Raw genomic sequence first — 21,854 nt, forward strand, 5'->3', positions numbered from 1 at the left:
GTTGCTTCCACCTCTTGGCTATTGTGAATAATCCTGCTGTGAGCATGGGTATGCAAGTGTCTCCTCAAGACCCTGCTTTCAGTTCTTTTGGGTATGTACATAGAAGTGGGACTGCTGGATCATATGGTAGTCTGCTTTAACTTTTTGAGGAACCTCCATAATGTTTTTGAAAGTGGTTGCACCATTTTACAGTCCTACCAACAAATGGCATGTGGGTTTTCGTTTTGTTCTGTTTCCTATTTAGCATTTATTGGTTTTTTAGATCTCTTCCTGGGTAGCTTTGGAGCTAAAAGCAAAAAAAGCTTTGGAGCTAAAAAGCTAAATTTAGCCTGCCACTTAGTAGCTTTGTGACCTTGGGCAAGTCACTTATCCTCTCAAAGCCTCAGTTTCCTCCCCTGCTAGGTAAGCATGGTAATTGATGACTATCTCAAGAGCAGTTGTGAGAGTTACAGGAGAAAATGTGTCTAAAGCAGCCAGTGTAGCATTTGGCATGCACGTTCAAGACATGTTAATTGAAAGTTCTGTGGCTCATTATTTCAATCAGGTTTCTAGTTTTAAATCATATATTACTTCTTTGCTTCATCTGTTTTTCTTGTACCTAATTCTACATTTTAAAATTTTTACTATTATTTTTATATTTGAAGGAGTGAGCGTGACTGCGAGCCTCTCCTGGTCTCACTCTGTCCCTCTCTGATACTCTGGCTATCTCTGTACCGCTCTGCGTGTCTCTGTCTTTCTGTTCCTGGTACTGTCTCTTTCTTGCCACTCTGTTCTCTCTTTCCAAAAGAAGAGTCAGACATTTGCCCAGATGCTGGACATTGACAGGACCTGGTATATTCCATCAGGCCTTGCCCCTGGAACCACCTAAGAATCTCCAGGGAAGCACAGGCAGCAGGAGTTGCTTTTTAAGCCAAAGTTCAGAAGCCTGCATTCAACTTCAGCGAACTGCTGTCATAAACATGTTACTTATGATTCAATGTAAAGGTATAACACAGTGATGACCCTTGTTTTTCTATTTGCACTTACAATTTTTTAAGTACTTTTATACCCGCCATGTCAGTTGATGCTCACAATTACACTGTTGATATATGTTATCTTCATTTAGCAGAGAAGAAAGTTCATTTATTCCCATTTATTCAGCATATGTTTATTGAGTGCCTATTATGTGCCAGGGACACAGTAGTTAAAAACAAAAGTGAACATGCAAGCATAAAAGCCTTTGGTCTCATGGAACTTATATTCTACTAGGAGAAATAGACAATACATCAATAGTGAGACATGCTACGAAGACAAGGGAAGCCAGGTAAGAGATAGGAGGGGCTGGGGTTGCTGTTTTAGGTAGGGTATCAAGGAAGGTGACATTTGAGAGACGTGAGTGAAGTTTGGTATGTCCCAGCCTGGACCCAGAACTCAATCTTCTGATACCCAGTTGTGTGATCTTTCCATTACCTCACACCTGGCTCACTAACATAATTCGTCATGTGATAAACATGTGTCTTTGGATCCAGTAGATAACCCTATTCAATAACTAATCACAAGTAATCTACATGTGAATTTTCACGCTTAGATTTCTCCTTTTAAAAATTCACATGCCAAAAAAAAAAAAAAAAAATTCACATGCCACCATCATTCCTACCTAATACCTTCCTTTCCCTATTGCATTATACCCAAATATGTTGCTTTCCCTCTACGTATGAGAGCTAAATTTTTTTTTAATAAATTTATTTATTTAATTTATTTATTTTTGGCTGTGTTGGGTCTTCGTTGCTGCACGCAGGCTTTCTCTAGTTGCAGCGAGCGGGGGCTACTCTGCAGTGCAGTGCACGGGCTACTCGTTGCAGTGGCTTCTCTTGTTGCAGAGCACGGGCTTCAGTAGTTGTGGCACGCAGGCTCTAGGAGAGCTAAACATTTTTTTTAAAACTAAGAACATTTTGCCTTTTTGAAAGTTGGCTTCCCAGAAACCTTATCTTTCTGGAACTTTGCCCAAAACCAGGCAGGCAACCAATAATGCCTCCCTGACTTCCTATCTGTATACAGTCATACTGCTTCAGTGATCTGTGAGTCTCACTGCCGAAGAACAGTGGCTTATAACAATGTCCGTTTATCTGCTCGCAGTTTGTCAGTGTAGGTGGGGCTCAGCTGAGTGGTCGTCTCCCTTGGGGTCTCTCAGGCAGCTGCAGACTCTGAAGGGGTGACCAGGGCTGGAGGATCCAAGAAGGCCTCGCTCACATGTCTGACAGCTCAGCTGCAGTGGCTGGAACAGCTGAGGGCTGGCTGGCATCTTCTCTCCATATGGGTCTCCAGCAGGGTAGCCAGGTTCTTTAGGTGTCAGCTCAGGGCAACAGGACAAAAGCAGAAGCTGCCAGGCTGCTTCCAGCACTCATGCAACATCACTCCCACCACATTCTGTTGGTCAAAGCAAATCACAAGGCCAGCCCAGATTCAACCAGAGGGGAAACAGACCACATCTAGATAGGGGAGCAGCACGCAGAAGTATGCGAGGAATTGGTGGTGGCTGTATTTGGAAACAAACTACCACATTTATCTGCACACACACACACACACACACACACACACACACACACACACACACACCATAAATATATAATACAGTGTTCAGAAAGTGACAGCTGACTGTTAGAGATCCCCTTCACGGCAATATATCATGTTCCTTGGTTTACTTCTCTTCACTCATTGCAGCATACATTCTTTTCTCATATTCTTATTCCTCAGACCCAAACCTGCTGCCAGGCCTTCTCTCCTGGTTAGTGCTTATGTAGCAAAGTGCAAGGAAAAGACAGTGAGTTCTATAGGCAGACCCCCCGCGTCTGATTCCCTGCTCCATCTTCAGCAGATTACTTAACATCTGCAAGCATCCATTTTTTCACGTATAAATCGGGGTAATAATGGCACCCATCGAAAAGGATTGTTTTGAGGGCAAATGAGATGACATATATCAAGCATGTAGCACATAATCTAGGCTTAATATATGTTAGGTTCCTTTGCTCCCCTCCCTTTCCCTTACCTCAGAAGCTGAGACAGCCCTTTTGTCACTGTGATATGACACAGTATGAGAAATAGTGTGGAGAGACGGGTTCTTTGTGGTTTTTGTTGTACTTAATAGATGAGCTGTTTGACCTTGGACAAGTTACTTGACCTCACTATGCCTCATTTTCCTCATCTGTAAAATGGGGATTATAATGGTACCTAGCTCACAGTGCTGTTGGAGATAGATAAACACAGAACCTGGCACAAGAGGAAGCGCCTAATGAATGACTGTAACAGTAATAATATTGTACATCAATTAATTGATATCATTATTTAGCCCAGTGCCTTGAATTGGAGCAGGTGCCTTTGAAAACCTCTCTTGCCCCTTCCCCCGTACCATTCTGGGGAACACCTATTCTGTTCTTTTAGGACAAAGGTTCCAAACTATAAGAATGGACCACAAAAATTAGGTTCCCCATTGGGGAGCTCCAGGAGCCACACTTTTGGCCCCTCCAGATTCCTAAGATTCCCAGATGTGACCCAAGGAGTATAATCTGCTGCTCATTTCCCATGTTAGACACTCACCTAAAGGGATCCAGGGAAGAAGCAGGGTCCTTACATCAAACAGCAAGGGAGAGCAGTGAGTACCTAGTGTTGCCCGGACAGTAGTAATTCTCTGATATCATAACCCCTGTCCACCTCCCTCCTCACCTCAGTTTTTGGTTCGAATGTCTTGTGGCATCTGAGCGCTTCGCTGACCCTCTCCTCTACCTGCTCTGAGTCTTACTTACACCTGCCATACGGGCTGCCGTGAGGTATGAGGTTACTCCTTTTCTAAATAAAACGGCATTTGATCTCTGCTGATAACCCATTCAGGTAGAAAGCCGGCACTCTGGGGTTGGGGCCTGGAAAGAACTTGTGTGTCAAAGAGGGCCCTGCTTTTTGCCAAACAAGTACCCAAGTGTTGATCACCTCATCTGCAGATAATGCCCCCCTACAGTGCTCCCCTCTAGCTGCATGTTTTTTTCCAGTGGTCACAATGCCCAGGTTAAAGTCAGCTTCACCTTTCAGGCTGCTACCTCCGGCCAATCCGGACACCAGCCTCTTCCACCTTGTGTACGTGGACGCCATTGCCATAGCGATCGTTGGATTTTCGGTGACCATCTCAATGGCCAAGACCTTGGCGAATAAGCATGGCTACCAGGTCGATGGCAATCAGGTAAAACTCATTAATTTCCTGCGGATGTTTCCTGGTGGCACAGTCATCTTGCTCTACTATAGGAGACAAATAAACTGGATTTCTCCATCTTGGTAGAAAAAAAAATTACTTTGGTGATGGATGTATTTGAAGCATGTATTTATTCAACGCTACAATTTTTTCGTGATTTGTGTGCCTTACATCATCAGAACACTGAGGTCCAGACTCCTACCTCACCTCATCAGTAGGTGCAGTCTCCACTCTGAGGTGGACAGTTTGCCATGCTCCTCTAGGCGCTATCCCTATTTTTAAAGCTCACAGCCTGAGAATCTAACGTTTTTCCAGAACCATTTTTACTCCACAGGAAAGCCTTCTCTTTGTTCACTGAACTTTGAGTTTATGATTCATCACTTAAACCCCACAATACATTCTTTGCCGCCTTCTTTTATAAGATAGCTACAGATAAAGTATTGAATCTGAATACTGTGAGCCATTATTTATTTCTAAGATAAATACCCAGTGTGTATTTATCTTAGAAATTCACACTGTGCACTTCTAAGAGGAGACGAGACGCTCCATGTTCATACGAGACACAGTAATCCGTCTAGGAAACCCGGAAGTTGCCCTGAGATCAGGACCCACTCACTGGTCCCAAGAGGACACTGGCAGGGGTTCCTTGATGAGCAAGAGCCCAGGCATTTAAAAGATGCCAGCAGTCCTGTTCACCAATAACTTTCTCTTAAACGACAAAAATATTTTGTCCGTTTTGCTGCAGTTTTCTTTAAAAACAAAAGCATTATTTGTGTAGAGAGTGTGTTTGGGAAAGAGGGGGCTAGGTGGTGAGCGCAAAATTTATCTCCAACACAATAAAAATTCAAGGTGTTTTTCTTGAATTAATTCAAGAAATTAATGCATTAATTCCTGTTTTGAAGTCATGTTAAACAAATTCTTGTATCTGGAAAGGGAATGAAGAGACAGCCTATACTGCTGAAAATGTGCATTAAATGGGCCATCATGCCTGGCTTCCTGAAAAATAACTGATCTCTTTTGTGCTTTGCTTCCACGTGGAAAAGGAGCTCATTGCCCTGGGACTGTGCAATTCCACTGGCTCACTCTTCCAGACTTTTGCAATTTCATGCTCCTTGTCTCGAAGCCTTGTCCAGGAGGGAACTGGAGGGAAGACACAGGTGCGTATGCAACTGGCCTCCAAGGTCTGGTGATTTGGGTGATAAACTTTAATCTGTTGATTGTATTCTGCCTGAAGATCCATGCTCCAGTGAGCTGTGTATGAATCAGAGAAAGGCATGATTGGTTGAAGCAAATCACAAGGAACTGAATCTACAGAAAAGGGGTATATTCGCCAGTCAAATCGAAAAATTAAACAACACTCCCTGCTACCAGTAAACCTCAAAGTTCAGACATAGGATGTTGTCATGAAAGCCTGAGAGTGAGTATGGGCAGGATGCCAGCACCATCCAATAGACCCTTCTGCTGTGATGGAAATGTTTGATATTTGTACTGTCCAGTATGGCAGCCACTAGCCACATGTAGCTCTTGAGCACTTGAAATGTAGCTAGTGCAACCAAGACCTGAATTTTTAATTTTATTTAATTTTACTTTTTAAGATTTAAATAGCCACCTGTGGCTAGTGGCTACCACTTTGGATGGTAAAAGTCTTATCTGAACTCTTCTGGCCCCTGTGAGTCTTGGGTCAGCACCATACATCTCCTCTCCCCCACCCCTGGCACGGGCATTTCATTCAGGGTATTTAAATATTTCAGCTTCTGGTTTAAAGGCTATATGAGGAACCAAAACCTCAGAAAGGGAGTGGGAATGAGTTACAGGTTTATGTAATGGTATGGATGACTTATGTGAAGCCATATCTTCCCACAGTGATTATCAAAAGACTAAGACCAACCTATGCCCCGCCTCTTACTCAGGTCTCCTAAAAGCCCCTTCCACGTGTCTTCTCTCATTCAGCTTGCAGGTTGTTTGGCCTCATTAATGATTCTGCTGGTCATATTAGCCACTGGATTCCTCTTTGAATCATTACCCCAGGTATGTAGCTTAGATTTGGTGTGAGGTTTTCTCATGTATAGAGACTTTGCTATTTTATTTGTTTATATTTTTGTGGCTGTCTCATGGGTTTTTACTGTAACCCTAGTGAGGTGGTATGAGAAAGGGCCAAGGCTAGGATCAATATCCTGTTCCACAGTCTGCCAGCAACTGGGACCTAGGGAAAGCCATCTCAGCATCTTTGATTCTCAGTTTCTTTATCTGCAAAGTGGAGGTTTTGGTTTGGCTAATCTCCAAGGTTCTTCTCTCTTTGATCTTCTATGACCTTATACTCCCATTAAAAATTTGAGATGGCCTACACTCATAAAACGTTTAGTTACTGGAACATTTAATCTAGTAGAGCTCAGGAATGCTATAGCTTAGAGAAAATCATAGTGCAGGAAGACCATGGGTGAGATAAGTCCTTGAGTGCCATTTAATTCTGAACCTCTTGACCACCATGCAGGTTTGCTACTAGGCTGTAAGTCTGGTTTTCAAGTCCCATTTTAGCTAACCAAGTCCTGAAAATCCAGGTGTTCTTGTCTCCACATGTACCATCACTGCCCTGTAGGAAGGGAGTGGGGAAAGCACGGTGGGAGGGCAGCTGCAGGACAGTGAAGGGCCAGCAGAGGGGGGTCTCTGGACACAAGAGGAGAGGCACGCATGAATGTGCTGTGTTTCAGGCTGTGCTGTCGGCCATTGTGATCGTCAACCTGAAAGGAATGTTTATGCAATTCTCAGATCTCCCCTTTTTCTGGAGAACCAGCAAGATAGAGCTGGTAAGTAACAAAGGTGATTGCTAGGTGAATATGTCATAGCAACAAATGTATTGTTGCTGATAAAAATGTGAGAAAGATAAGTTACTGTGGCCAGTTATTATATGCAGTATCCAGTTAGGCAACAAGGCTAGGTACTCTGTGTGTGTGTGTGTGTGTAACTCGTAGGAAATTTTTCACATGATTCTACCTGAAGCTTTCTGTCTTTTGTTTAGACCATCTGGCTTACTACTTTTGTTTCCTCCTTGTTCCTGGGATTGGACTATGGCTTGATTACTGCTGTGATCATCGCACTGATGACTGTAATTTACAGAACACAGAGGTGAGTGCACAGATTGGCATGGGTGTGCATCCTGCCTGAGACTGCAACAGTGAGTTTAAACGTAGATCAAAGCTCGATCTGGTCAAAGTAAGCTCTTTGGTTACTTCTGGTCAGCATGAAAGGGAACTGAGGACTCATGGGGCTTGTTGACTAAATAAACAAACTGCCAAATGAAAAACTCAATATGATCATGCCAGATGCTCTACTCTATCACAGTTTATAATTCCATCAGTGATTCTCTTAAAAGAGCCTAGTTTGTCTCATGGTTCCTGCCACTCTGGCCCCTGTGGCACCCTGGCTTATTTACCCTCTTGTGAGGGTAAATGAACTGTGTGTTCTTGCAGTCTGCTTTGGCACCGGGTGCTGACATAGGTTTTGATAACATGGAGCAGACGCTGACACCAAGTTATCATATGTGGGGCTTCAGCGGTTCCTTCCTCCACCCTGAAATATTATCACCTGTCATCTCTTCTCCTAGTACGAAGCTGAGCCCAATGGGGAAGGTATAAAATAACTTTAAAAAAATACTCTGTTCATGATAAATAAATAAATCACTATAAAGAAAAAAAAAGGAAACATTATGTTTTCAAATAGTCTGACTTCGGAGTCAGACAACCTTAGGTTCAAGTCCTGGCTGCACACTCTGTATAAGCTCTGTGATTTTACGTGACCTCTTGGAGCCTCCGTCTCTGCCTCTATAAAATGAGACTCTTACTTGCTGCCTCAAAGAGTCACAGCAAGGTTCAAATGAGAATAATGCACATGAAGAGCCTAGCACGGTGCCTGACACATCCTATGCACGCAACAAATTTAACACGGGTGGAATGAAAATGAGGTTAGTCTGTTTTTGCCTGTAGTTGCAAATCACACGATAGTTCTTAAAGTTTTGATTGTGGTATGTTGAAGGGCTGCTAGATGGAAATGATGGGATGCTTCCCACTCTACAGCGTAGGAAATGAGCATTTTCCTCTTCAGAAACGACATAGAGGGAAATGTGGAATCTAAACTCAAAAATTACACTGTTTTTAATAACAAACTCTACCCTGTCACCCACTTTTATGTAAAAGAAGTTCACCCTCCCCCTCGTTTTTGTTTGTTTGTTTTTGGTTTTTGGGTTTTTTTTTCTGCGGTACGCAGGCCTCTCACTGTTGTGGCCTCTCCTGTTGCGGAGCACAGGTTCCGCACGCGCAGGCTCAGCGGCCATGGCTCACGGGCCCAGCCGCTCTGCGGCATGTGGGATCTTCCCGGACCGGGGCACGAACCCATGTCCCCTGCATCGGCAGGCAGACTCTCAGCCACCGCGCCACCAGGGAAGCCCTCCCCGCCGTTTTTGTACGAGCATTATTAGTACATGCAAGAGTTCTTTCTCTCAGAGCTTTAGTGAACATTATGGTTTAAAAATATCTGTATCCTTTAACAAGCCATGGTATAGAATTGGAGACTTTTTTTTCACTTTTTGGTGGTTTTTTTTACCCAAATAATAGTTTATGATTTCTTATCATAAATTTTAAAGTTAGGCAGGTTGTTTTTTAAATGCTCTGCTTATTTTTCTCCCCCAAATAATTAACTAAAGTTCGTTTTTAATGTTCTGTCCCTGTTGGTGATTGTGCTGGGTCTTTGTAGGTTAGAGTCTGGGGAGCCAGTACCAAGGCTACGTGTTTATTTTCAGCTGCTTCTTTCTCTGTAATTAGGCCGTGCTGTCCAGAGAGGGCTGGTGCTTCAGTGGCTTTGCTTGTCTTCCAAACACCCAGATTCCCTCAAAGCCCACATGGTCAAGGGACAATCAGTTCATCAACAAATAGTTCCTTATGCCTCCTCCATGCAGGCGCTGTGGGTGATGCTATAAATGTGACGGAAATTCAGTTTTTGCCCCCAAGCGGGGGCAAAACATATTAGAATAATTATAATCTTATAATCTTAATTGGACAGTCTTTTTGGAGGGACTACTAGGTTCCCAGGGAGATACTAGACTCTAGGGATATTGCAGTAAATAAAACATAGTCCTTCCCTTCAAAAAGGCTGCACTCTCCTAAGGATGACAGATACATAATGATGATGCTAATCATGATAATGAAGTAATGGTGGCACTAAATTATCGTAGTTAGTTATGTGCCTGGCTGTGTGCCAAGGTCCACGCTTTATGTCATTCATCCTTCCAGCCCAATGACTGTTAGCATCCCCGTTTCACAGATGGGGAAACTGAGGCCTAGATCGATTGAGTAACTTCGATCACACAGCAAGTGGTAGGCAATGATTCAAATATGAGTTTTTGTGAATCCAGAGGCTAACTCTTAATCAGCATTTTATAATCCATCTTCAAGAAATTGGAACACACAGTTGTAAGTGCTTCAGTTAAGTGTAAGCAAGGTACAAGTGATAATAAGCATAAGAGATGGCCAAATAAAACCCCATCAGAGTTCATGAAGAGAGACTTTCTTGCTCCTGGGGTGATTAGGGAAGAAACAGGGAGTATTTAGACCTGAGGAAGTGGGATTCCAGAGCGCTCCAGCTGGTCAGGAAGGCCTTTTCCTCATCTGCCTGTTGAAATCCACGTAAGTTTAGACCCCGCTCACCCAGCCAGAGAGATCCCAACTCCCCTGTGCGCCCACAGCAGCATTGTGGTCCTCCAGCACCTCACAAGTCTTGCCGTTACTTGTGTACTTGTGTGGTCCCCGTGTCCACCCCTCACTCACCTCCGCCCGCTGGCACTAGATTGCAACATGTGGACAACATTTCGAGTCTCGTATGGAAGGTTTTCTCATAATTGGGAACTCAACTGAGAACCTTGCCTCTCATCTCCAGTATCAGTCGGTGTTATATTTGTCCACAAACATCACTAGACTGTGAGCACCTTGGTTGTGTACACGAGGTTCCTGGAGCCCAGTACCAGCATATAGTGTGTGTTCTCTGAATGCTTGTTGAAGGAATCCACCTAGAAAAACCCCTGACATTTCTGCTGTAGATTCTAACTCACAAAGCACTTGCACATATGCGCTGAGAACACCAGAGCATAGTAACGAGACCATGGAATGTCCATACAAGACCTTGAGCCATATTCTGACTCTGCCAAGCTCTCTGACCTTGAACAGCTCACCTAACCCCACTGGACTTCAGTTTCTCTTCCACATGACGGCAGAAATAAGCCCAGTAGGATTTTTCATGGGCTATAATAAGGTAATATCAGGTGCTTAAGAAGTAGTACCTGTCATCATTTCAGTATCTAATTTGAGCCAGACTGTCCTATAAAAAGAATTCGGAATTTGTGCTTTTAAAAAATAATGTTTAAAATCTATTCACACCAGCCTTCAGAAAACTTTCTATGCTGATTTGAGATTTTTTTCTCCCCACACCTTCTGTTGACTAACCCCCCGCCCACTGCTCCATGAGTCAGAGACTCTTATTAGAGACAAAATGAAAATCCCCTCTCCTGCTTTAGAATTAAAACAGGAAGGTAATTCTATCTACCCAGTAACATGAGATTGAGTTACACATGTCCCTGGCATGGTTTGAACTCTGCACAATTCATTTTTGCCCCCATCTTTAGATGCCTGAGTCTTTTGTCTTGATCAGGTTGTGTGTGTGCTATCTGGATGGTATGTACAGGATGTGTGTGTAGTGTTATGTAGTGGGTATGTACGTGGTGTGGGTATGTACGTGGTGTGCGTATGTGCTGTGGGGGGGGGCTCTGTGTGTTGTGAGGTGTATGTGTTGTGTGTGTATATAGCGTACGTCTTGGGGATGTGTGTGGGGTGTGTTAGGCTTGGAATGGCACTGGGAATGTGAATATATGTGGAGCCCTTCTGAAAAGGCACCATAAAAGGATCAAGTATCCCTGAAGTCACTAGCAAATCCCACGTGCAGAACCTCGTGTTTCCGTCAAGTCCTGTGCATCAGCACGTTGGTATTTTAACACGCTCCTTCTCTGTCTTCAGTCCGAGCTACATAGTCCTTGGGCAGCTTCCTGACACTGATGTGTACATTGACATAGATGCGTATGAGGAGGTAGGACCTTTTTCTATCATTTTAAATGGTTGTAAGCATGTGATGTGACTGGCCAACTAGATATTATTTTTACTTAGGACAAAGAGTGGGGTGGAGAGCAGGGAGGTGTGGTGGTCAAAGCGAAAAGCCTGAACTTCAGTTTACTGTCTGGATTCAGTTTTACAGTTTATACTACACATCAGTTACACAACCTCCTAATATTTATTTTTCCTCCTTTTTTAATGAGGATAAACATATATTCTTGGACTTAAAGTATATGTTTACAAAATACTGAGACTGTTTGCCAGGGTGGTCTTTATGGGCATGATTTCCTTCTGATGAGTGTAAACTGGTGGTAAAATACTAGTATTAGCAGTGTAAAATGTAGGTGGTGGGGCTGTGGAATTCTCCCGCTTCATTTTTTTTCCTGCTTCACTTTCTTAATATATAAATTTTTCTGTTCTATTTTATTTATTTTTGGCCACATTGGGTCTTTGTTGGCAGTGCACGGGCTTCTCATTGTGGTGGCTTCTTGTCGCAGAGCACGGGCTCTAGGCGCACGGGCTTCAGTAGTTGTGGCTCACGGGTTCTAGAGCGCAGGCTCAGTAGTTGCGGCACACGGGCTTAGTTGCTCTGCGGCATGTGGGATCTTCCCGGACCGGGAATCCAACCCATGTCCCCTGCATTGGCAGGCGAATTCTTAACCACTGCACCACCAGGGAAGCCCTCCTGCTGCTTCTTTTTTTTTTTTTTGGTAGTACGCGGGCCTCTCACTGTTTGTGGCCTCTCCCGTTGCGGAGCACAGGCTCCGGACGCGCAGGCTCAGCGGCCATGGCTCACGGGCCCAGCCACTCCGCGGCATGTGGGATCTTCCCGGACCGGGGCACGAACCCGTGTCCCCTGCATCGGCAGGCAGACTCTCCACCACTGTGCCACCAGGGAAGCCCCATGAGGCTTCTTGATAAAATTTTCACTCTGTTTCACTTGGGTCCATTTTCACTCCTGCCTACGTTCTGTGAATCAACCAGTATCAGCCGCTGTTCATTTTATTCGGCTGCTTGTCACAGTCTGAGTGGCAGCTTCGCCTTTCCTACCCACTTCTTTTTTTTTTTAATATTTCAGTTTCTTCTTTGTACTTTATGGTAAAAATGAAACAAAGAAAGACTTTTAAAAGAAATGAAAAGGTGTGCATTCTTGAAGGCGTTCTGCTCAGCACGCATTTCTCCAGAGCATGAGTAGGTCAGCTAGAGTGACATTATTTTATTTAAACACTGTCAGAGGGCCCTTAGCAACTTCTGTATTAATTCTCAAGTTAGAAGAGGGAGGCAGTTGCTGTTTCGATTCTGAAATATTTCCATATATTAAATTCACTAACATTTTATTTCTCAGGTGAAAGAAGTTCCTGGAATAAAAATATTCCAAATAAATGCCCCAATTTATTATGCAAATAGTGACTTATATAGCAGTGCATTAAAAAGAAAGGTGAGTCACAAGAAACTAAGGGTGATTATTTCTGAGCAGGGAATCTGAGGATTGATAGGCATGGGGGGGTCACTTAAATGTCTTGGTATACCTTTTATACTATTTGTTTTTCTCCGCCTCTATTTTTTAAATTGTGGTATAATATACATAACATAAAATTTATCTTTTTTGTTTTATTTTTCTTTACATAACTTAAAATTTATCATTTTAACCATTTGGAACTATACAAGTCAGTGGATGGAATTAAGTACATTCGCATTGTTGTGTAACCAACACCGCTATTCATTCTCTTTTATCATATGCATGTATTACCTATTCAAAAATAATTTTTTTAAAAAAAACGAAGAACTAATTTTAAATTTCTTATTCTTGGGTTCCTTTGATCATGATTAGAACTCCACCCCACACTCTCCAGCAAGGAGGAAAACCTTCCAGTCAACCCACAGAGTCTCTGAGAGATCTAAGTTTGAAAAATACTACTTTAAAATTCTCTTTAATATTTAGCTTCTGGTTGTCTTGAATCAAGACCAAGAATAAGAAAAGTTACTACTGTTCTTTTAACGAGGGATAACCCAGTTCAGGGCATCTGAGGGAAAGATAGAGCAAGGGTTATGGTGATAATTAGGCATAGAAAACAGTCAGATGGAGAGATTTGAAGATTAATTGCTTTGGGTGGGTTTCTGGGAGCCAGGAAGTTATTTTTGCATATATTGCCTTTCTGTAAAGACTGGAGTGAACCCAGCCTTCATATTGGGAGCAAGAAGAAAGGCCATGAAGAAGTATGCTAAGGAAGTTGGAAATGCCAACATGGCCAATGCAACCGTCGTCAAAGTGGTGAGTGATCCCTTCATTGTAACTTTCCCTTGTCTCTTGATCTGCAGTGCCCCCCACCTTTATTCATGATTGAAGGTTTTTTTTGTTTTGTTTTGTTTTTGCGGTACGCGGGCCTCTCGCTGTTGTGGCCTCTCCCGTTGCGGAGCACAGGCTCCGGACGCGCAGCTCACGGGCCCAGCCGGCCCGCGCAGCTCACGGGCCCAGCCGCTCTGCGGCATGTGGGACCTTCCCGGACCGGGGCATGAACCTGTGTCCCCTGCATGGGCAGGCGGACTCCCAACCACTGCGCCACCAGGGAAGCCCCATGATTGAAGTTTTAACACAGCATCAAGTCCCTAAAGTAGGAAAGCTTAGAAACAAGCTAAGTATCCTTTGTATATTAAAGATACATGGTAAGGTCAGTTATGAGAATGCTTCTGAAATAAGTAGTGATAGGAGCCCAGGAAAACATGGTTTTAAAAAATAGAAATCACACAGTACCTTAATAAATGTTACCATTATTACTTTGTCAGAGATTCATTCAGCTGTTAGTAAAAAAACCTCAAAGACTGGTTTTTGTCTGTGGTCTGTGGTCTGTCATGTTGAAGTTAATGGGACTATTTTAGAAGTTAGGGGAAAATGTATATGATGACTAAAGAGAGTGGATTTCATTGGACAAAAGAAAAAGAGGAAGAGGAGGAAGAAAAAAAGAAACAGCTAAAACTGAATATTGTGTATATATCCTTTTTTGTCATATTACAGGGCTAGGATATAGCAAATATTTTGGAAATGGTCTGGTATAGTCAGAAACTTGAGCATATGAGGACTAATTTGTCCCTCATAAATCTTTCTCAGAACCAAAATATGAGTTGTTCATAGCGCTCTGGTTTGGTTTGATTTTTAACATAGGATGCAGAAGTAGATGCAGAAGATGGCACCAAGCCTGAGGAAGAGGAGGATGAAATAAAATATCCCCCAATAGTCACCAAGAGCACACTTCCTGAGGAACTGCAAAGATTTATGCCCCCAGGGGATAACGTCCACACCATCATTCTGGATTTTACTCAAGTCAATTTTATGGATTCCGTTGGTGTAAAAACTCTGGCAGGGGTAAGCATCATCTTTAACAAGTCTTTTAGTATCTCTGTGCCCAGTATCACCATCAGTAAAATCAGAGAATTGAACTAGGGTCCTTTTTCAACTCTCAAAATTTTGTTGTTGTTTTTGTTTTTCAACTTTTGATTGTGGAATATATCGAAAATATACAAAATAAAGAGCAGAGTGTAATGAACCCCCGTGTAACTATCACTCAGATTCAACTATTATCAGTTCATGGTCAATTTTGTTTCATTTATCCCCACAACCATTTTCACCTTCTCTTATTTTGAAGCACATCCCGCTCATCATATAATCTGTAAATATTACAGTATATACCTCTTCGAGAAGATTCTTTTAAAAACCATTACCATAATACATTTATTACACTTGAATAAAATTTGATAAGAATTCTTTGATGTTCCAGATTATCACTGTTGATATAAAAATCAAACAAAATACAGATTTTTAAATGATTAGTTCAAAATGCATAATTATTGAAGTGGAGTAGCTCAAGTGAATGAACCAGAGCATCTTATATCACTAAATACGTATTGGTAGAAAGAAACTTGCACTTCACAGAGTCAAGAGAAATTAAACTTTATTTCAACATTATTACAGATTGTAAAGGAATATGGAGATGTCGGCATTTATGTGTATTTAGCAGGATGCAGTGGTGAGTACACTTTTAGAATGGGAGAAGTTTTAACATTTTGGTTTTGTTTCTGTTTTTTAAATAACTGCATTTGGAAGTATTTTCCCTTAATTTTAGTTTTAGGTGAAAATGAAAATTATTCCGAAAATCTAAAGCTAGCTTTGAAATTTGCCACTTACAGCACTCACATCCCTGGGTTACTTGGTGGTAGGCCTCCTGCACGGGAGTTGGAGGAAAGGAGCTAATAAACCATTGTTCAGGGCTGGTATATTTTTTAGTAATTATTTGTGTAATGGCTGCCATAAACATAGTTATATAAAATCATTTAGGTTTTTCCAGACAATGCCTGCTCTTTTTGTTTTAATATAAATTTTGGCTAAAACAGTGCTTGAAAATGAAATTCACATAAAGGCATCACTTTTCACCTACCAAAACAGCAAAAACTGAAAATGTTTGACAGCAGGCTCTGTAGGCTCACTGTGGGGCAACAGGAACCCTCAGACATTGCTGGTGGGAGTGCAAACTGGAGCAGCCTCTGTGGAGGGCAGACAGGCATTTTCTTTCAAAATTACAAATGCATTTACCTTTAACCCAGCAAATCCAACAGTATGCTACACACATTCAAAATAACACATGTACATGGTTAATGATCATAGTACTGTCTCTAAGAACAAAACACTAGAAAATATTTAATTGTCAAAAGGGACCAGTTAAATAAACTAGGGTACATTTACACCATAGAATAATACCATGTATGGTAAAAAATAATTTTTATTATATCATTTTAATATTTAAACTATATGAAAGTGTTACTTTTTTAATGTTTAAGACTGACACCCAGAGTGTGTGCTAATTTTCTTTTTTTTAATTTATTATTTACTGATTTATTTTATTTTTTCTTGGCTGCATCAGGTCTTAGTTGCAGGATCTTCGTTGAGGCATGCAGGATCTTTCATTGCGGCGCACAGGCTTCTCTCTAGTTGTGGCGTGCAGGTTTTCTCTCTAGTTGTGGTGCGCAGGCTCCAGGGCACGTGGGCTCCGTAGTTTGTGGCACCTGGGCTCTCTAGCTGAGGCGCGCCAGCTCAGTAGTTCTGGTGGGCGGGCTTAGTTACCCCACGGCATGTGGGATCTTAGTTCCCCGACCAGGGATTGAACCACGTCCCCTGTATTGGAAGGTGGAGTCTTTACCACTGGACCACCAGGGAAGTCCCTGGGCTAATTTTCCCTTCTTCTTTTATAGCACAAGTCGTGAGTGACCTCACTCAAAATCAATTCTTTGAAAATCCTGCCTTACTGGATCTGCTGTTCCACAGCATTCACGATGCAGTCTTAGGCAGCCAAGTTCGAGAGGCACTTGCCGAACAGGAGGCCACGGCTGCTCCTCCCCAGGAGGACTCTGAGCCCAACGCCACTCCGGAAGCTTAGACGAGGAGCTCAGCCTGCGATGGGGTATGAGCTTCTCGTGAAATTACTAACCTACACACTTTAAATAGTAGACACTAAATGTTTTTTTCCTAAGGGTAAATACTAGTAGTAGGTAAATACTAGTAAATACAAGGCTTGATTTGGAGGGTGAATGACGCATAGCAAGATGTATCTTACTTGTATTTTTTTAATTGACTATTTCAAAGATATTATTAGCCTCTTGCCTGCATTTATTGTGTAGTGACATTTCTGTTACTCTTTAGTATTATCTTTGTGAACTTAAAGAATTTATTTAAGTACTTTATCCACAAATCAGATACCCTGTCACCAGATGGGTAGTAGTTCTTTGCTTTTGTACTTGTTGATCTACAGACTTTCTGTGATCAGTTATCTCACAGAGGAGGCAAACCCACAATTTTCTAGAAGTTCTTCTTTTAAGATAACCATTTATTGTTACAGAAGCAATGTAGGTACATTGCAGAAAATTAGAAAATATAGACAAGCAAAAATAAGAAAAACATTACATTACCAGCAAAGATTATTGCTAACACCTTAATGCATGTCCTTCCAGATCTTTTTCTATCCATATATATTTACATCTTTTAACCAGAATAAGATCATACTCTACATAGTGTTCTGTGACCTGTTCTTTTCAGTCATCCATCTTTGCTTTCTCATTCTAGAACATGTTTACCTCAGACCATATTCAAACTTCCCCAATTGTCTCCACAGTTGTAGTTGGTTTATCCAAACTAGTATTCATTCTGTGACCTTACACTACAAATGGTCATGTCCCCTCTTAATCTAGCACTGTCCCTTTTTTGATGACATTAACTTGTTAAAGGGAGTTGGGGCAGTTGTCCTGTAGAATCCCATCTTGTGAGTGTGTCCACTCGCTTTTTCAAGGTGTTATTTAGTTTGTCCCTTTATTTCCTGAACTACCTGTGATCTAGAAGTTATGTCTAACTAAAGGCTTCATGAATTTGAATAAAACATTTCTTGCTAGATGAGATACGTGCATAGATGAGATACGTGCATAGATGAGGCACGTGCTTCAAATCGCATCACAACAGAAAACAAGTAATATCTAGCTGACCTACCATTAATGATGCTAAAATAAATCACTTGGATTAATATGACAACCAATCCCCCAATTATATTTTCTCCTTTGTGACTAGTGAGTTATCTGTATGGTGTTCCTTTGGCACTGAATGAATGCCCAGTTCTCCATTAGCCGTTCACCCAGAGGTTTTAACGTCTAGTGTTAATCCTTGCCTAAAGCAGCAATTTTATTAAGGTGTGTGAATTTTCTTTTCCAATTCTTTCATTTCTTCTGCATTTATCAATTGGTGTTTCCGTGTAAACTACAGCTTTCCCTCAACTTGAATTATTTAGTCATCCTTAAATATAGTTCTTACTGGAAGGGCAGGTTAAATTTTTTTTTTCCATTTAGTTATCAACTTCAAAGTAAGGAGTTGGTTTAATAGATGGTGACGAATTAGGTTCTTTTTGATTTTTCCTTTTTCGTGTAATTATACACTCATGAATTGTTGTAGTTTTAATGTGTTTCAGTGCATTATAGTTATTCTTTTTGGTGTTCAAATTGTCACACCTGTGGCCAGTAGGAGGCCCTAGAAGTTTTGTTGTTGCTAAAACTGATTTACCACATATTTTAGAAAACTGACTCCTGGGTATAATTTAATACCTTCCTTCTGAATCCACAGAGTTAGTTAATTCTTCATCAAACTCAGTTTTAAGCCGATGAGTGAGTAAAATGCTGTTTGAAGCATTTTCTCTACAGTTGTTCAAAAGGAGTAGGGAGACCTTTAAGCCAGTTTGTCATCAGAAGTTCCTGCTCCTGTAATTCTAACCACCTGCTCACTCCAAATCACAGCACAAGTATTAGCCAACCTGCCTAAAGCCTCATCTGCTAAGATTTCCTGCTAATAGTTGTTTTTGTTTTTGTTTTACATGTTTCCTTATTGACTCCTTGTTTTAGTTTTCATGAAGAAAACACTTCCAGGGGAAAAGTGCATCAGGAAAGAAGTAGGTTAGCATGGGTCTAGTCCAAACCAAACCCTATGGCTTGTTTGCTTTAAGTCTTATCAAGTTTCTCAGTGACTTTACTAATTTAATTCAGAGTAGACCCCCGCCCCTTTCTAATCAATACTTTATCTAGATCTAGAGTGAAATTAGATTTGCAGTCAGTTATTTCCTTTGCAATCATCAGATACATCTGCATTCTGATACAGACTGCCTTCTGAAAGAGCATGTAGTTATAGGACCTCAGCTTGTACTAGAAACTTTTATAAAAGGGCTTGTATCGTTTCAGCCATTAAAGTAGAACTTAAGGATTTTAAACAATATTATAAAATATTTTATTGCATAATCTTTAGCACCAGTCTTCAATAAATGCTTTACACACAGCAGATATTCAAGTCCTGGTTATTGATAGATTGAAAGCAGTATACAAAAAAAGTACTTGTCTGTAGCTTACAAATTTGTATTTAACTTTTCTGTCCTTTAATTTTTAACCTATTTTGAATAGAATTCTACCATGTACATAAAAAGCATTTAAGTCTTACTGAGGGGTAATATGTTTTTGTTTTGGCATGCCTCTGATATCATAAGAATGTATTTCAAAATGTATTCTATCTATATGTAAATATTTTGGAATGTTTTACTTAGAGTTATTTCATACGGTGGGAAATTTCCTGAATTCTTTTACTTACAATCAAGTTTTGTCTCTACCTCCTTCTTTCCGGACCTTAAAATCTGCTAGTATATACCTTTCTATGTTTTTCAGCCCTGGTTCAAATTCAGATTCTTAACTGCCCTATCCAAAAGGGCATAATCCACACTGATGGATATAGGGACTAGACTAGGCTTATTTTATGGAAATATGGGAAAGCCCTATTTCCAGGAAGGCCCCCTATAGTGATGTTGTCTTTCTCAAATCCTGTGCAACATGACCATGGTTGTTCTGTGTCTCATGACCGGATGGAATATGTTTGCAAACAGTTTTGAACCAGGGCCCAGGAAACTCCTCATTCAGGTCATAGACGCTGACTGTACAATCATATGGCAGCTGAGAGGGATCCCAATGCCAATCTCATCTGCAGTGGGACTCAGAGAAACAGTGAAGGGTATGAATCCTCTGCAGGCTCTGGGAGAAGCATTTTGTAGTTTTCAGGTAACATCTAAAATATCCATGTGGTTTGATCCTGTATCCTTACCTGTTTAACAGAGAAAGGAGGTGTCTGCCTCCCAAGGTACATGTTGAGAAAATGAGACTGCCCTCCAGTGTGTGGAGAGGGTAGCAAACCCAGAGAATCTGCCCCAGAGTGGGTGGGTGTGTTGTCCTGTTTGGGGAGTGGGGGGCGAGGGGGTACCTTTGTGTGGGGCTGAGGGAAGGAAGTGTATGTGGTGAAGACGACTTTATTATGTCTGCCCCTTTAATTAATTCAAATTCTAAAATCAAACACAAGTTCCTTGTTATGAGCCTGTGTGCTTTAGTGAGTGCAGAAATGCTTTTGGTCTTTTTTCAGCAATGCTTTTAGGATTCAGTGTGTAGATTCTTGATAACATGGATTGAGTGCTGATAAAAGTTGGTTTGAGGACTGATAAAAGTGTTATCTAATTCTCCAAACATATAGCTAACCAAAATGTGTGCGGTGGTTTTGAAACCCCTCAAATCCCAGCAGCAAAACGTTCAAAAGCCAGGACTGCACCAGGTAACCTGCCTGCTTACTGACTTGGATTTAAACAAGTTTGAGCATCTCAAAAACCCACTTTGCCTTTAAAAAAGGCTTACCAGGGTTTTCATTGTACTGGTGTATAGCATTTCAGCTTTATGTAACAGATGAACCTGAGCTTTGTGAAAATTAAATTTTATAAATCTAATCACATTTTTAAAATGTTTTTTAAAAGTTTTTTTTAAAAGATCGCTACAGTATTTTTCTGAAGTCATAAACCCTTTGTATTGATTTATCAGCACGCTAATATGTGTAAACATGTATGTCTGTACACACACATATACACGTGTTTATGCACACATACATATTTTAGGTGGAGGGAGTTACCAGTGAATGTGTATATTTTCTTTTTAAATGGGGTACAAACATGCTAATCTAGATAGCATTGATGCTATCTGCATACATATGCCTGGGTAGAAACACCCCGATTTTTCAGATAATTCATTGTGCATTGATTTGATGTGTGGCCAGTTAGATTTTCATCATGAAACTGAGATGTCAAGATTATTCACAGCCTATGACACGTTAGGCCTGAGTGAGCACCACATAACCAACTTGAGTTGTCTCACGTTGGTGCATCTGATGTATGTGGCAATATGAACAAGTGGTAAGACTTGAAGGAGTGTGTTCTAAATGCTTACATTGATCAAAACAGCACAAAAACATACATCTTTAGTCATTCACTTATCAGCATAAACTGGAAATGGTTCGCTTTCATACCTCATGAAAGACTAGGGCAGGATTAGAAAAAAAATCTTCTCATCAAGTTCACAAAAATGAAGAGAAAGAAAGGATGTTGGTTGGATTTTGAGTGAACAGCTTTATTCTGCTTTAAAATTTTCATATTTTAAATATTTCAGTGGAACACAGCATTTTCTATGTTGTCAACTTTTTCTTTTGTGAGTTAAAATGTATCCATCTCTCACTATTTTGCATTACTTGTGAATACTGAACTACAATAAAAATATTCTTTATTGTGTTTGGGTCTCAGTGTTTGGCAGGGGCCTGGAAGGGGTAATTGTGGAAGAGGGGAAGGAATTTGGTGGTGGCTGTACAAGAAATCATTTTAAAGAGCTTTGTTTAAGATTCTAATAAAAACTTTTATTTTAGAAGTACCTCACTATAGACCTGAAGTCTAACGGGAGCTTTACTGAAATTTTAAACCATTAAATTATAATGGTTTAATAAACCATTAAACCATTAATTTATAAAATGAAAATAAGTACTTTTCTGTATAAAGCCAATTCCGGATTTTCTAAATGAGATTATTTATGTGTATGTTTTTCTTTTTGCTTTACTACTTCGCTAG

General features: G+C 41.0%; 1 protein-coding gene across 1 annotated transcript in view; it reads left to right on the forward strand.

Annotated features, from left to right (window-relative positions):
• Positions 1-21,524, forward strand: part of SLC26A5 (solute carrier family 26 member 5) — a 55,917-nt gene extending 34,393 nt beyond the window's left edge. The window contains exons 10-20 of the mRNA XM_004320267.4: positions 4,060-4,207; positions 5,260-5,373; positions 6,167-6,244; positions 6,925-7,020; positions 7,233-7,339; positions 11,272-11,341; positions 12,710-12,802; positions 13,529-13,636; positions 14,525-14,725; positions 15,332-15,386; positions 16,606-21,524. Coding sequence (XP_004320315.1) covers positions 4,060-4,207; positions 5,260-5,373; positions 6,167-6,244; positions 6,925-7,020; positions 7,233-7,339; positions 11,272-11,341; positions 12,710-12,802; positions 13,529-13,636; positions 14,525-14,725; positions 15,332-15,386; positions 16,606-16,790 — 1,255 coding nt within the window. The 3' untranslated portion in view covers positions 16,791-21,524. The remainder of the gene's footprint in view (positions 1-4,059; positions 4,208-5,259; positions 5,374-6,166; positions 6,245-6,924; positions 7,021-7,232; positions 7,340-11,271; positions 11,342-12,709; positions 12,803-13,528; positions 13,637-14,524; positions 14,726-15,331; positions 15,387-16,605) is intronic.
• The last annotated feature ends 330 nt before the right edge of the window (positions 21,525-21,854 follow it).

Source organism: Tursiops truncatus, chromosome 9, assembly GCF_011762595.2.
Source record: "Tursiops truncatus isolate mTurTru1 chromosome 9, mTurTru1.mat.Y, whole genome shotgun sequence".
Taxonomy (NCBI): domain Eukaryota; kingdom Metazoa; phylum Chordata; class Mammalia; order Artiodactyla; family Delphinidae; genus Tursiops; species Tursiops truncatus.